The sequence below is a fragment of the Orycteropus afer genome, unplaced genomic scaffold, assembly GCF_000298275.1.
Source record: "Orycteropus afer afer isolate SDZICR_OR568_19922 unplaced genomic scaffold, OryAfe1.0 scaffold00123, whole genome shotgun sequence".
NCBI classification, from domain to species: Eukaryota; Metazoa; Chordata; class Mammalia; order Tubulidentata; family Orycteropodidae; genus Orycteropus; species Orycteropus afer.
In genome coordinates this window covers 3,802,094-3,818,273 of record NW_006921710.1, presented here as the reverse complement: position 1 = coordinate 3,818,273, position 16,180 = coordinate 3,802,094, and the positions used below count along the sequence as shown (strand labels likewise).

Below are 16,180 nucleotides of genomic sequence, written 5' to 3'. Positions count from 1 at the left end.
AGTAAAAAATTATCACAAATACAAAGAAATAAGCTATTGTGAAAGTCAGCAGAAACAGCACAGAGCAGAATCAGACCCAGAGCATCTTATAAAATTGTTATGTTTAAAATGTAAAACAAAGAATGGAATTAAGAAATAATGAGCAGTATAAATATAGATGCAAAAATCCTCAATGAGCCATTTAAGAAGCAACTATTGGTCTCTCCCTGCCTGGAGCGAAAAAAGAATGAAGAAAATCAAAGACCCTTGGGAACAGCTAGTTCATAGGACTGATGGACCACATGAACACCAGTCTTTATGACCCTGAGACCAGAAGAACTAGATGGTGCCCAGCTACCACTGTTGACCTCTCTGAAAGGGATCAAAATAGGAGGGCCTTTATAGAGTGGGAGAAAATAATGGAACAAAACTTAAACTCATAAAACAGACTAGGCTTATTGCTTTGATAAAACACTGGTGGAACTCTTGACACCCTTCAAGCTTGGAATAGAACTCATCTTTGTGAATCAACTTTCAGCCAAGCAATAGATAGACCTAGAAAGTGAACATTTACACCAGGGCAGTATCAGTCCTTAGAACAACCAACCATATGAAAGCAAAAGGGCAGCATTTGCCCAGGGATAAAGCTCAGAAGGGAGGAAGGGATAGGAAAGAAAGAAATGGAAATGGTAAAGACAAGGAAAGAAGTAAGAGTTCTGTTACATCGTGGGGATTACAATCAGTGTTATGAATTAACGTGTATGAATTGTTGAATGGAAAATCAGTTTGCTTTGTAAACTTCCACCAAAATCACAATAAAAAGTTAAAAAACAAAAGAAACAAACAAAAAAACCACCTCAATAAAATACTGGCAAACTGAATCCAAAAGCATATCAAAAGGATTATACATCATGATCAAGTGATATTTATCCCAGGAATGCAAGGGTGGTTCGACATTAGAAAATCAGTCAGTGTAGTACACCACATTAATAGAACAAAAGAAAAGAACCACATGGTCATCATCTCAGTCAAGGCAGAAAAAGCATTTGACAAAATATAACACCTTTTCATGATTAAAACACTCAACAAAGTAGAAATAGAAGAGAAATCTCTCAATATAATAAGGGGCATTTATGAAAAACTCACAGGTAACACTAATCCCTAGAGGTGAACATCATAAATAGAAACCAAACTAAAATAGAAACCAAACCAACCAAGACCATACTCACTGCCATCAAGTTGGATCTGACTCCTAACAACCCCTTCTTGGGTTTCTGAGACGGTATCACCATGGAATAGATTGCCCAACTTTAGAGGGTCGGTAAAAAAAGAGGAAGATTCTCAGTGAGATGTATTCACATGGTGGCTGTAACAGTGGACTCAAACATAGCAACAGTTGTGAGGCTGGTGCAGTACTGGGCCTTGTTTCTTTCTGTTGTACATAGGGTTGCTGTGAGTTAGAACTGACTTGATGGTACCTAACACCACCACCACTACCACCATCAAACTCAATGGAGAAAGACTTGAGATATTTCCCCTTAAAACCAGGAACAAAACAAGGATGCTGTCTCTCACCATTGCTATTCAATATTGTACCAGAAGTCTTAGCCAGAGCAGTTAGGCAAGAAAAAGAAATAAAAGGTACTAAGTTGGGAAGGAAGAAATAAAGTCTTTCTGAGTGGTATAATCCTATATGTAGAAAATCCCAAAGAATCCACAAAAATGGTAATAGAGCTAATAAATGAATTGAATAGAGTAGCATGATCCAAGGTCAGTACACAGAAATCATTTGGGCTTCTACTCCTCACCAATGAGCATTCTGAAAAGAAAATTAAGGCAATAATTCCATTTACAATAACTTGTGAAACAATGAAATGCCTAAGAATAAATCTAACTAGAAAAGTTAAAGACTTAAACACTGAAAACTATAAAACATTTCTTAAAGAAATTAAAGAAGACATAAATAAATGGCAAGACATTTATTGTTCTTAGATTGGAAGACTTAATGTTAAGATGTTGATAGTACCCGACGCAATTTATAGATTCAGTGTAGTCAACACCAAAATTTTGACAGCCTTTGCTAAATTGGAAAAGCCATTCCTCAAAATTATGTGGAACTGCCAGGGATCCTGGATAGCCAAAGCAATCTTGAGAAAGCAGAATGAAGTAGGAGGATTCACACTTCTCGATTTCAAAACATGCTATAAAGCTACAGTAATCAAAGTAGTATGGTACTGAGATAAGGGTAGCCATATAGACCAATGGGATATAATTGAAGGTTGAGAAATTAACCCATATGTTATGGTCAGTTTATTTACCACAGGAATAGTAAGTCCATTCAATGGGGGGAAGAATTGTCTCTTTAATACATAGTACTGGACAGCTGAATTTCCAAATGCAGAAGAATGAAGCTAGACACAGAGTCTCTTCTGACATCCATTTTGGTCTTTTCTTCCTTTCTCATCTTTTTAATGACCTCTTACTTTCTTCATGGATGATGTTCTTGGTGTCATCCCACAATTTCTGTGGTTTTCGGACATTGGTGTTCAATGCATCAATCTGTTCTTTAAATGGTCTCTAAATTCAGGAGGGATATTATCAAGGTCATATTTTGGCTCTTGTGGGCTTGTTTTAATTGTCTTCAGCTTCAGCTTGAACATGCATGTGAGCAGTTGATGGTCTGTTACATAATCAGCTTCTGGCCTTGTTTTGGCTGAAGATATTAAACTTCTCTATTGCCTCTTACTCAAATTGCCCCTAGTTCCCATACTTCTGCCCTTTCTCTGCTATTCATGAGGTTTTCCCTGGCCAATTCTTTGAGAAGTGGATGGCCTTTTCCTTCTTCTGAGTCTGTCTTAGCCTGGAAGCTCTGCTGAAACCTGTCCACCAAGGGTAACCCTGCTGGCATTTTGCAACATGTTGGCATTGCCTCCAGCCTCACAGCAACACATAAGCCACCACAGGACGACAAACTGACAGCCAAGTTTGTCTCCCTTAGTTGTTCCTAACCCTTCTGCACCTGCCTATCTTGAGCAATGGCTTTAAAATAGAGCTGTCCACAAGTGAAAAGCAGCCCCCAAGTCCTGGGCCCACGTACCTTGGGCCCCAGCCTAAATAAAGAGCCACCCCCAAGCAAAAAACAGGCCCCAAGCCTCTAAGATGGCTATGATTTAAAAATAAGAAAACAGCAAGTGTTCTCAAGGATGTGGAGAAATTAGATCACTCATCCATTTTTGGTGGAATTGTAAAATGATACATTTATTATGGAATCAGTTTGGCTGTTTCTCAAAAAATTAAACATAAAATTACCATGTTGTTGTTTTTATTAGTTGTCATTTAGTTGATTCCAGCTCATGGTGACTTGTATGTTTAGCAATTCCACTCCTGGTTATTTACCCAAAGGAATTGGAAGCAGGATCACAGTTAGTTGTATATCAGTGTTCTTTGCAGCACTATTCATAATAGTCAAAAGGTGGAAACAAGCGAAATGTCTATTGCAGTGTTGAAATGACATATATATATATGTATATATAATATGTATGTATGTATGTGGTTTTTTTTTTTTTTACCACAACACACACACACACATACACACACAAATAGTGAGCAAGAAACAAACCCTAGCAAAAATGCCTATGCAGATTTGAGGAAGCAGCAAATGAAAGTTTTACATAAGTACCTAGCCTAGTGCTTGGCAATTATTATTGATAGCTGCTTGCTATTTAATAGCTTGCTATTTATTGCAGACTTACTGAAGGTGCTCTAATTTAGGAAAATAATTCCTAACATAAAATAGTGATTTTACATAATATAAAATATCTTTGTAGAACCCCAATTTTAGAGGCATTTGCTGGTATTATTTTTCCATTGGCCTTAACATTTATTGGCTTTAATTGAGATTGGAGATTGGAATGACAGTTTGGACATTTTAAACAGGTGGAATATGATGCAGTTTCAGTAATCCTCAGGATTTCCCTGTATCCAAAAGATCTTTTTCCCACCTGACTAGTTCCTGGGATTCCTTCTTCATAAAGCTTTGTTCCCTGAAAATCTATCATATATCATTTTTAGGTATAAATGAACCTTTTAAAAATTTTGTTGTTGTTGTTGAGAATATGCATAGCAAAACATATACCAATTCAACATGTATAGTTTATACATGTTTCTACATGTACGGTGACATTGATTACATTCTTCGAGTTATTCAGCCAGTCTTACCCTCCTTTTCTGAGTTGTTCTTCCCCATTAACATAAACTCACTGCCCTCTAAAGTTCCTAAATGAATCTTAAAAAAAAAAAAAATGTTATATAGATTAGAAAATCATTGTACAGGTATTCTGTAATAATTCTTCACCCTGAAATAGGAGGAGCTAGGTTTACACAACTGATAGTAAAGTTTACATAAATAGTGTGTTCTTTGAACAGGTTTGACCTCTCCCCCTAAATGCATGTTTTGAGTGCCTGCTGGGAGGCAGGTGTTAAAATGAGGAGAAAGGGCAAAAGAATGACTAAAACATGGTTCCTTCTTCCCTGGAATTCACATTCACATTGCCCCTAGGCCCCATACTAATGCCTTGGAATGAATTGAATACATTGTGTTCCTTCCTTCTACAAAACTGTTTCTATCTCGTGGATTTTTCATTTGCCTTATTCAGCTTCTGGAAGAAGATGAGGTAACACAGCTATGCTTATTATTTAGCATATGAAGACACTGGCTGGCTAGTGGGAAATTAGATAGCATAGGTTTTCAAGCAAATGAAAACAGTAAATTATCAGAAGTTAGCATCTGTATATTACTAATTCCACTACTGCAAATCTTTTTAGGATGATGTGCGGCATAAAGTTCACCTGAACACCTTTGGATTCTTCAAGGATGGGTACATGGTGGTTAATGTCACTAGCCTCTCAGTAAATGAGCCTGAAGGAACCATAGTGAAGGATGCAACTGTAAGTATCTCTTAATGAGATTGAGGGAGTTACCCTTTTCTGTTGATTGAGTGAAATCTTTATGTGAAAGTATCAGAATGTGGAGAGAAGAAAACTTGTGAGTACCAAATTGTGTGTTAGGCATAAGATAGTTTTGCTTTTAGCACATAACTTGTAATTTTTTAGTAACTCTAATAATTAGTGGTTTTACTTGAGCAGGAATCACCATCTTAACAGAATGAATGCTAAGAAAACTGAGCGAAAGCCAGGCCCAAAGAATCACCTTTTCTGCTCTTTGAGCAGGAAAGGTACGGGCGCCAGGGCATTTTGTGACTGCTTACCTCTACTCTTGTTACCCCTCTTAGATTGGATTCAGCCTGGACCGCACAAAGAATGATGGATTTTCTTCTTACCTGGTAAGTAGTAAGTCCATGACCTGATCACTTTTCAGTTTAGCCCACGAGACAGTGGAAACAACTTGCATCTTTCAGTTCCATTTTCTTGAGGTGATAACTGCTTTGGCCGCTAAGCCTTTCTGAACACCCACAGTTTTGTTCACTGTTTGGAATGGAGATTGCACTGCTATTTTCCTTGTTCCTGAAAACTTTTGCTTTCTTGTTCTAATGTTAATTGATAAGACCATGTACATTTGGTTCTTTCCCTCTCAGGACGAAGATGTCAATTACTGTATTTTAAAGAAACAATCTGTTTCTGTCACCCTTCTAATCTTAGACATCTCCAGAAGTGAGTAAGTAATTCTAATGTTCTTTCAGTTCAATCCTAGCATAAAGTCAAGGGGACTTTAGTAATTAAGCTGATGTTTATTGAGTGTCTGCCATATGCCAGGTACTGTGCTGAGTGCTGGAGACTAGAAACAAGGTGAGGAGGTGTGAGGAGCTTATAACTTAGCAGAGAAGACAGAACACCAGCACAGAGGATCCCAGCAAAGTAGAGAGCACTAGGGAGGAAACACCGGTCGACTGTGGAAGATGAGGCTTCACATAAGTGGTGTCCCCAGAAGCCTTCTCACAAACAAGCATCACAGATGAATAAAAAGGGAAGGGCGTTCCAAAGAGGGAACAGCATATACAAAGGCAGAGTGGCATCAAATGGCATAGTGTGTTTAATAAACTGAGTTAATTATTGATAGAGAGTAAACTTGGAGGGAAGCATGGTAAGAAACAAAGACCAGGTCCAAATAATGGAACAGTCTTATATGTCAGTCCATGGACCTTGGGCTTATTAGGTAGTTTGGGAACCTTGTGGCTTGGCCTGAGGCTGGCCCTCAGCTCTAGCATGGCAATTAAGAGTATAGACTTAGGCTCTAGGCCAAGTTTGAAAACTGCTTCTGCCACTCAACCAGCTCTATGACTGGGCCTCAGAGTCCTTACCTACCTCACAATAGTAATACCTATCTCATACAATTGTTGTGAGGATTTCTGACAATTCAGTCTTTTTAAAACATTTGAACTTAAATGACTGATAGAAGATTTTGTGTTTTCAAGGTCAGCACATTTTCATGTGGCCACTTCACAGGTCCCACATTTCGTAGGTGTATGGTTTTGGGGAGAGCTTTTAAAGGATTTTGAGCTAAGGATGGCATGCTCAGATTGCTCCTTAGGTAGACCACTAATAGCCCAGGACAGATGAGTTTCAGATGAGTAAGATTGGAGTTGGAAAGACTAGGAAGCTTCTAAATATTAAGGGGGAAAAAATTGCCTTGCCACAAAACCATTGGAGGCTCTGACTATAAATACTCTCCATGATAAACTCTGTTTGCATTCAAGAAAATTACTCTGCCAGTCTTTTTGTTTCATTTAGGATACTTTTGATAGCAAGTAACAAATGGCTTATATAGTGAAGACATTGATTATCTTAGCCACTAAAAATCCACAGTTGGGGCAGGTGGGCTTCAGGTGAGAGATAGATCAGCAATAGTTTAATGATAGTAAGGACTTAGGTCCTTTTTCATCTTTCTTCTCTGCTATCTTCAGGCTAGTTTCCCTGGTCATCACTGGATGGCTTACTTCATTTTTCAGATCAAGCCAAGGGAGAGAGGAAAACCCCAGTCAGTCAGCGTCTAGAAGTGCTTCCTTTCAACTTCAGTGTGCCAGCTTAGGTCACATGTCCACTCATGGACTAGCCCTTCTGTCAACAGGATGTTTATATAATTAAAATTAGAATCTCCTAAGGGGGATATTACGTAGGGAACCAATAGTTCCTACTGCCCTGCTCATGTTCCCATAGACTTCACTGTAACATCTTACTGGGCTTTTTACCTTTTGTCCTTTTTCCCTTGTGTAGTAATTTGTTGATCGTATTAATTATCTAGGGGCAAAAGCATGCATAGTAGAATAGTGTGGTTGCTAAGAGTTTCAGCTTTAGAGTAAGACTGCGTGGCTTCTGGTCTTCCTACCTAAGGCCTGTTGCCCTTAGGTAAGTTGTTTAACCCTTCTGAGACTCAGTTGTAGTATCTATAAAATGTAGATAATAGAATCTCTACTGTAATATTATAGGGACTACATGAAATGGTATAGTTAGAGCTTGACACAATGCCAAGCAAACAGCATTTAATATATGGCCGTAAGCACCACTCTGAAGTTTTTTCCTTCTATTTTATTCATTATAGAGTAAAAATAAAGTCCCCACCAGAAGCTGGTACTCAGTTACCAAAGATCATCTTCAGCAAAGATGAGAAACTCCTTGGTCAGAGCCAGGAGCCTGGTGGTAACCCTGTTTCAGCAAGCAACCAGACTCAGAAAAATCAAGGTAAACTATAAGGTTGAATGTAGCACTTTTTCACTGCCGTGCTATCTTAGGCTAGGTTCTCTAGGGAAGGAAAACTCATGAAGCAGTCAAAACTCACTGCCGTCCAGTCAGAGCCGAATCATAGTGACCTCTCTTTGTGTTTCCGAGGAGTTACCACTACGGAGGTAGATTGCCCAGTCTTCCTTTCAAGGAGTGGCTGGTTGGTTTGAACTGCCAGCCTTCTGGTTAGCAGTCAGATCCCTTAGGCACTATGCCACCAGAGCTCCTGTATATATATGTATGTATGTATATAAGCATATATCTATATATAGGCTTATGTGGTTGGAAGGTTGGTAGGTCCCAAGTCCATGGGTCAAATGTCAAGCTGGAGGCTTCTGACTCACACAGCTGCAGGGGCTGACAAACCCAAGATTGGTAGGCAATACAGCAGGATGCTGGCTTTGGAAGCTGATGAATTGAAGATTAGCAGGTAAAATGGCAGATTGTTGGCTCACAGTCTGCAAAGGCAACAGGCCACTGGTTTAAGTCCAGAAACTAAAGATGATGAGCTAGATGCAGGAGCCATGTAACTTCTTTCCCAAGTTTTGTATGTGTGTGTGTGTGTGTGTGTGTATGTATGTATGTTATTATTGTTGTTATGTTGTTGTTTGCCGTCGAGTCGGCCCTGACTCATAGCGACCCCTCCTTGGATTTCCGAGGCAGTATCACTACGGAAGTAGGATTGCCCAACCTTCCTTCCGAGGAGTAGCTGATGGGGTTTGAACTGCCAGTCTTCTGGTTAGCAGTCAAAGGATTAAGCACTACGCCACCAGAGCTCCTAAATATATATATATACACATACATATATGTATATATGTATGTATGTATGTAGGAGCTCTGGTAGCATAGTGCCTCAGGCACTTTACTGCTAACCAGAAGGCTGGCGGTTCAAACCTACCAGCCACTCCTCGGAAGGAAGGTTGGGCATTCCTACTTCCATAGTGATACTGCCTCGGAAACCCAAGGAGGGGTCGCTATGAGTCGGGGCCGACTTGATGGCAAGTAACAACAACGACAACAACAACATGTATGTATGTATGTATGTATGTATGTACATATGAAGCAGGCCACACCCCTGAGGAAATCCCTTTTAGCTGATTGGCTGCTCATAGCAGATCTCATCATGGAGGTGATTACATGATATCAGATCTCATCCCGGGGGTGAATATATCATAACTGCTAAATCACTGGGAATTGTGGCCCAGCCAGGTTGACACACAGCCTTAACGATCACACCTGCTTTGTAGGTTTTTTTGTTTGTTACTAAGTAAACACATACTTAATCCGTTGCAGTCTTAGCATTATTTTCTTTTGAAGGTTATATACAAAACATAAATAACCAGTAAAAAAGAATGGAAAATAAAGAAAAGAAGAAAGAACAGTCAGTTCTCCTTAGTCACAGTGCCAGAATTTATGTTTCCTTCTGATCTTGTTTGTGATGTCTAGAACATTTGCTTTTTAAAATTTATAGTCAGATATATAATTTTATATGTGTCCCTATTCACTTAACTTTTATTTCATACTCATATAATATCCCATTAAATGAATACCATCATTAAGGAGAACAGTTCATTTTTATGCTATTTTAAATATTACAGCATTGGACTTACTTATTTATACACCTTTTTTCATATATATATATCTTTAAGATGGGTTCCCAGAATTGTAATTTCTGATGTGAAAGGTATAAATACTTTTCAGAAACTTGATACACATTTTCAAATTATTTTCCAAAAGACTTGTGTTTATTTATACGTCCGTTGAAAACATATTGGATTGGTGGCCACATCACATGTCCTAGCCAGTATTACGTATTTTCTTTTTAAAGAGATCCTGAATTGAAAGGATAAAAGATTTTTTTGTTTTATTTTGTTTTTGGTTCTGTTTTCTTATTTTCTCTTAATACTGAGGCTATACTTCTTTCTCCCCACATAGTGATTAACCAAAAAAAAAAAAAACCCAAACTCACTGCCATTGAATCAATTCCAACTTATAGTGACCTCCGTTGGGCGTCTTAGGCTGTAAATCTTTACGGAAGCAGACCACCTCATCTGTCTTCTGCAGGGTGGCTGGTGGATTCAAGCCAGCAACCTTTTGGTTAGCAGCCAGATGCTTTAACCACTATTACCATCAGAGCTCCTTGTTGATTAACCAGTTTATACTTATTTATTTCTTTTATTAACTGTCAGTTTCACGTAATGATTTATATCTTTAAATACTATTTATTATATTTGTATATTTTTTCTCAGTTTGTCAAAACTTACTCTGAATGAAAAGGCATAGAAAAACAATTTGTTTGATGGTACAGTCTTAATGTTGGTGCACCATCTCCTTATCTAGGTTTCTTACATTCACATACTATTCCTTGGGCAGAAAATGTTCTTTTTATTCTGAAACTCTCTCTCTTCCTCCTCCTTGTTGTTGTTAGGTGCTATCAAGTCAGTTCCAACTCATAGTGACTCGATGTACAACAGAATAAAACACTGCCTGGTCCTATGCCCCTTCCTGCAGGGAAGCTTCCTGCAGGGAGCTTGAAATCCTGTCTTCCTTGTGAAGAATACCTTAAGTAAAAATAAGGCACAGATGCCCTCTCTGTTCCATGAAAGAAACCATTAGCAGTCTTAATACACTTTGCTGTGGACAAATACAAGTATGCAGTTTGCTAATATTATTTGTTGTTAATCTTTCCACGTATGTAAATAAATCTCATATATTATACTTTTCTTAAACAATTATCTTTTTCAAACATAATTTCTTAGGAAATAATGGAAAGTCCCTCCACGTGGCATCCCTGGCAAGAACATACATTAGAGTATTCCACGATGAGTTCCCCTTTAGTACTAACTGCTCATTTACTAGATAGTATTTGTCATAGATTCTCAGTTGACACTGTCGTGGCTCAAGAGTTCTGTTTTGGGCCTGAGGAGATGGCATTCCACAAGATAGCTTATAGCCTCACCTTTTGTTTTTTTATTGTTTGTTTTAATTGGTGTTAGACAAATTAGATACTCATAAAATGATACTGTAATATGTATATAAGCTGAATCAGGCAATAATATTTTTAAATATTTTTGTTTCTAGATAGTAGAAAGTCTAAAAGAAGTACTGTGAATTCAAAGGTAAGAACTACCCACTCACTTGGGCCCACCTTTTCTGGGTAAATGTATATATGCATGTGTATTTATTAACATGTATGCACATATGTGTGTGCATGCATATAGATACAGATACATTCCTAGTTTTCAGGGGGTTGCCTTCTGTTTGGGGAGATAAAGTTGACACACTGGAACACTCTCGAAGGCAAATTGAGTGGTAAGTTGTGCAGCACTTGTGTGATAAACAGTCAGAGAGCGAAGGGAGAGGGAAGCCGATCCTTCTTAAGAGCCTTCTGGAAGGAGGTGTCCCCAGGGGTGAGCTTGGAGTCTGGTGGATTTGTTTGTGGAAGAGAAACGGAAGAAAGAGGATGAAGCTGTCATCTACTTGAAAGGGGATCTATGTAGGAGATCCTTGATAGAGAGGGAGAACAATGTGGAACAAAACTCAAAATCATTTGGAGAAAAAAAAAGGGAGGACCAGGTTTGCTGGTCTGATAGAGCCTGGTGGAACCACTGAAACTATGGCCCCTAGCTGCCCTTCAGGTCTGGAATTGAACCAACACCTGTGGTTTCCAGCCAAATAATAGACAGGCATATGGGTTGAACATTTACTTCAAGTAGCTATACTCCTCGGAGAGAACAATCATGGGAGAAAGAAGGGCTGCTTATGCACAGGAAGACAGCTCAGGGGGCAGGAGTGCATGGAGGGATGGACACTGTGAAGAGGTAACTATTGGGGGGGAAGTGGGAGGGGAACTGTTACATTGTGGTAAACTGTGGTCAATGTCATGAGACGAAGTGTATGTGAACTGCTGTATGGAAAGTAAATTTGCTCTGTAAACCTTCACTCAAATCACAATTAAAAAAAAAAAAAAGAAAGAGGATGAAGAATGTCATGAGCAAAGATCAGAAAGTGGGGATGAACATAACAGGTGCTGGGCACTGGCATATTTGAAGTAAAAGGTGTATGTTTAGAAGCAGAGAGAGAGAAGTTAGTTAATATAGGGCCAGAGTGTCTTAGAGAGTGCCTCATAGTGTAGGCATTAGGAAGTAAATATGAATTCTTGATCAGGAAAGAATGTGTTACAAATGGTGTTTAGTGAGGATCATCATTTTGAAACAATATTCAGGTAAACCTTGGAAAGAGAGTGAAATTAGAGGAGCCAGTAAAGACACTGTTGTGATAATACAGGTTTAGGTGATGAGGATCTGGGTTCGAGCTGAGCCTTGGGATGTAAAATAAAGAATCAGCCTGGGAGACCAGTTATGGGGGTGGAGTTAGAGAAGAGGTCATTTTTTTTCACAGAGAGGTGTATCATAGAAGTAGCAGAAGAGGAAAATTTGGGAGGGTTTTTGTTTGGGATATTTTGATTTTTTCAGTGAGGGGGCATCCAAATGGCAGTGTTTGCTTTGTTTTTTTAAACCACTGTTGTGTAATTGCCATAATAAACTGCACATATTTAACGTGTACAGTTTGATAAGTTTTGGCATATGTATAGGTGGTGGTGGTTGTTATGTGCCGTCAAGTCGGACCCGACTCATAGCAACCCCTCCTTGGGTTTCTGAGGCGGTATCACTACGGAAGTAGATTGCCCAACCTTCCTTTCGAGGAGTGGCTGGTGGGTTTGAACCGCCAGCCTTCTGGTTAGCAGTCAAATGCCTTAGGTACTATGCCACCAGAGCTCCCACAGAAAATGGAAGAGGTGGGAGAAGAATTACCTTTCTTGTGAAAAACGGATTTCAAACATCTTTACAAGGATAGTAAATTTTATTTTCAGAGTTTTGAAGGTCAGCAAATTTAGGTACAGTAAGAAGGTAGGTTTTTAAAATTTATTTTAATTTTAATTAGCACACTTCATCTGCCAGTATCATCCTAAAACAAGTTGTTAAATCTTTTTAGGCAATGGGAGAGAATTCCTTTTCTGTTCACAATAGTGATGGAACAGTTTCATTTCAGGTATGTATTCTTTTATTAAAGCTTCATAGAGTTTATCATGTAAAAGGATGAATTTTGTAAGACATTTTTAATTTTGGAATAATAATTTAGGCATACTTTTTGTCAGTCATTTGACATACAGTACTCTCTCTTTAACCAATTTATAAACCCAGTGCCGTGGAGACATAGCGACCCCTCCTTGGGTTTCCAAGGTTTCATCACTACAGAAGTAGTTTGCCCAAACTTCCTTCCAAGGAGTGGCTGCTGGGTTTGAACTGCTAGCCTTCTGGTAGCAGTCACATCCGTTAGGCACTATGCCACCAGAGCTCCCAACCCACTTACAAGGTGGATATTATTACCCCCAGTATTAAATCCTAAGTCCCTGAGAGTGAATAACTTCTTGACTATCCCCTGTAAGTGATAAGCCTAGATTCCAACCCATTTCTACCTGGCTGTTCCTGCAACTCATCTGCATGACACCATATTGCAGCCCCTCGGAGTACATCATTGCAAGGAGAAACATAGAATTCTGTACCTGAAAAAGGACCCATGATAGTCGCTTAAGATGACGTCATAATTCTAGAGATAAGTTAACTGAGACTTAGGCCTTTAGCGACCTGCCCTGCCTTCACAGTTAGCAGTTGCATGGCGAGTGTATTATGGAGGCGTCCCAGCGTGTGTAGGGGAATTAGACATTGGACTGGGTCTCAGAACCCACTTACTAGCTGGGTAAGCTTAAACGGCTCACTCAATTTCTGAACCTCACTGTTTAATCATATACAGTTATGTCATAGGATTGTTAAGGTTATTAATTTTTTGTATGTGAAAGTGCTTTGTAAAGCACTGTACAGATGTTTTATTAATTTGTAAAAATTACTGCCTCTTTTTTAATGTTTTCATTAACTGAAGTATAATTTGCTTACAGTGAAATGCAGTAATCTTAAGTACACAGTTCAGTCAGTTTTGACAAATGTATGCATCCATGTAACCCACTCCGCTGTGTCAGAGACATTTTTATCACGTCAAAAAGTCCCCTTCTCTGCAACTGTAGTTCTGATTTTTTCACCATAGAATGTTTTTGTGTGTCTAACTATTTTTATATGTTCTTTAAGTTTAGTAACCATCATTTTCATCTCCATCAGAAATTAATAGCTAATATTTATTGAGTACTTTCAGGGTGCTCATCTGTTCAAAATCCTTCAACAGCTGCCCTTCTGTCTCAGAGTAAAACCTAAAGTCCTTCTAGTGGTGTGCAGGGCCTCATGTCATCTGGCCCCTTACCTCTTTGACCTCATTTCCTGTTGTCTTCTTCTTTGGTCCCTCCAAACAGCCACGCAGGCCACCTTCTGTTCCTTACAAAGGTCAGGCCTTCGGCTCGACTATGGCCATGGCCTCTGGCAAGAATGTTCTTCCCTCAGAATTCACAGGACTAACTTCTTACCTCCTTGAAGTCTTTGTCACTTTCCCAGTGAAACGTCCCCTGTCCTCCTATTTTAAGTGCAGCCCTTTCTCCCTCCCTCTCCCCCACTCTTTTCCTGTCCCTGGAAGTACTAATCCCTTCTAATGTGCTGTATGGTGAATTTACTATATTTATCCTATGTTTCCCCCTTGAAAAGGTAACCATAAAGGTAGGAATTTTTATCTGTTTTATTATTGATGTGTATATGAATCAAGCTCCTAACTTGAGTCTGGCTGATAATAGTCCCTCGATCAGTAATTATGGAGATGCATCAATACATGTCAGACATTGCCTTAAAATTAAGCATTGCATATATATGCATTAGATCAGCTCATCCTGCCAGCAACTGTATGAAGTAGGCGTTGTTATTATTCCCCTTTTACAGATAAGGAAACTGAGGCTCAGAGAGGTTAAGTAACTTGCATAAAGGGAGGATTCAAACCCAGGTTTGTCTGACTCCAAGGCTCATGTGTTTAACCAGTTTGCTTTACTACCTTCTTGAGAAAACACAGAAGGTACTCTTCTTTCTTCCTTCCCTTACTTTAAAATGCTTGTTAATTAAATAAGTTTTTTGAATGATTTTTAGCCTTTTTTCCTTTTTGGATCACTAAAGGCTGCAGATATTTGGCGTGTGCTAATGTTTTGGGTCAGAGAGTGCTGAAGGGAAAGCAGTGTAGCTGATGATGAAGAACATTGACTGAAGTGACCAGTTCGTAAGGGGCTAATCATGGCACAAAGTAGGCAGTGTGTGGGCAGTTCATAAGGGGCTAATCATGCATAAAGCAGGCAGTGGGTGGGCAGTTCATAAGGGGCTAATCATGCATAAAGCAGGCAGTGGGTGGGCAGTTTGCTGTTTCTCTGGCTTTGCTCTGTCCTTGGAAGGAAGTCAGTCGTTGCCTCCTTGTTCTGCCAGTTTTGGACAGTGCACTCTGTCTTTTCTTCACGGCTTCATCAGGATTGGGGAGCAGTTCATCTGCCTAGGGGCAGACGGGACTGAGAGCTTATTCCAGTCCTAAAATTCACATTTGTGTTTTTTGTCTTTTTCTTTAAGGGTCATGTGCCTACCCTGATTAACCATGTGATGCTATTTTTTTTTTTTAAGTCTTTTTCTTAGAAACTTCATATGAGTCTTACTTTTGAAACTAAAAATTATTAATATGTTTAAAAAAGTTTTCTTTTTCTGGCTACCCTGACTAGGCTAAAATACACACTCTTATACTTAGAATGATGATTTTGGGATACGGTTTAGCAGATTAACAATTATAGTTTTAGGGTTCTTGGTCTTTTAATTCTATCTTATGAGATATCTCTTCTCATTTTTAAAAAAAAATTTGCAAGTTATAGTTCCACTGTCATCGAGTCACTTCCAACTCCTAGCAACCCTATGGGACAGAGTAGAATGTCTTGTAGGGTTTCCAAGGCTGTAAACCTTTACGAAAACAGACTGTCTTATCTTTCTTCTGTGGAGCAGCTGGTGTGTTCAAACCACTGACCTTTTAGTTAGCAGCTGAATGCCTTAATCACTATGTCAACAGAGCTCCTTACATGAGGAATAGTATACAGAGAAATTATGTTGAGCTTAATAAATAATCACCTGTGTAACCATCACCTGGGACAAGACATAGAACAATATAGCATCCTAGAATCCCCACGTGTCCCTCACATCCATTTCCAGCTCTAGAGGTAACTCCTACTGTGAAAATTTTATCATGGTAATTTCTTCTTTGTAATATTTCAATCTGTTTATGCAGCCCTAAACAAGATATTTCAGGCAGATACCTTTTTATTGCTAGGACTTTTCCAAGCTTTCACTATTTAAAGCAAAATTATTTGTAAAATTGACCAAGAAATCATGTTCTGTGTGTGCGTGTATATGTATCTATGTATGTTGTTGTTGTTGTTGTTATGTGCCGTCGAGTCACACCTGACTCATAGCGACCCCTCCTTGGGTTTCCAAGGCAGTATCACTACGGAAGT

The 16,180-nt window shown here is 39.0% G+C and overlaps 1 protein-coding gene across 1 annotated transcript in view; it reads left to right on the top strand.

The window, feature by feature from the left end:
- Positions 1-1,992: 1,992 nt before the first annotated feature.
- The window catches only part of GPR107 (G protein-coupled receptor 107), an 81,176-nt gene continuing 66,988 nt past the window's right edge, over positions 1,993-16,180 (top strand). The window contains exons 1-6 of the mRNA XM_042781450.1: positions 1,993-2,145; positions 4,804-4,926; positions 5,271-5,321; positions 5,574-5,653; positions 7,535-7,674; positions 10,795-10,832. Coding sequence (XP_042637384.1) covers positions 1,993-2,145; positions 4,804-4,926; positions 5,271-5,321; positions 5,574-5,653; positions 7,535-7,674; positions 10,795-10,832 — 585 coding nt within the window. The remainder of the gene's footprint in view (positions 2,146-4,803; positions 4,927-5,270; positions 5,322-5,573; positions 5,654-7,534; positions 7,675-10,794; positions 10,833-16,180) is intronic.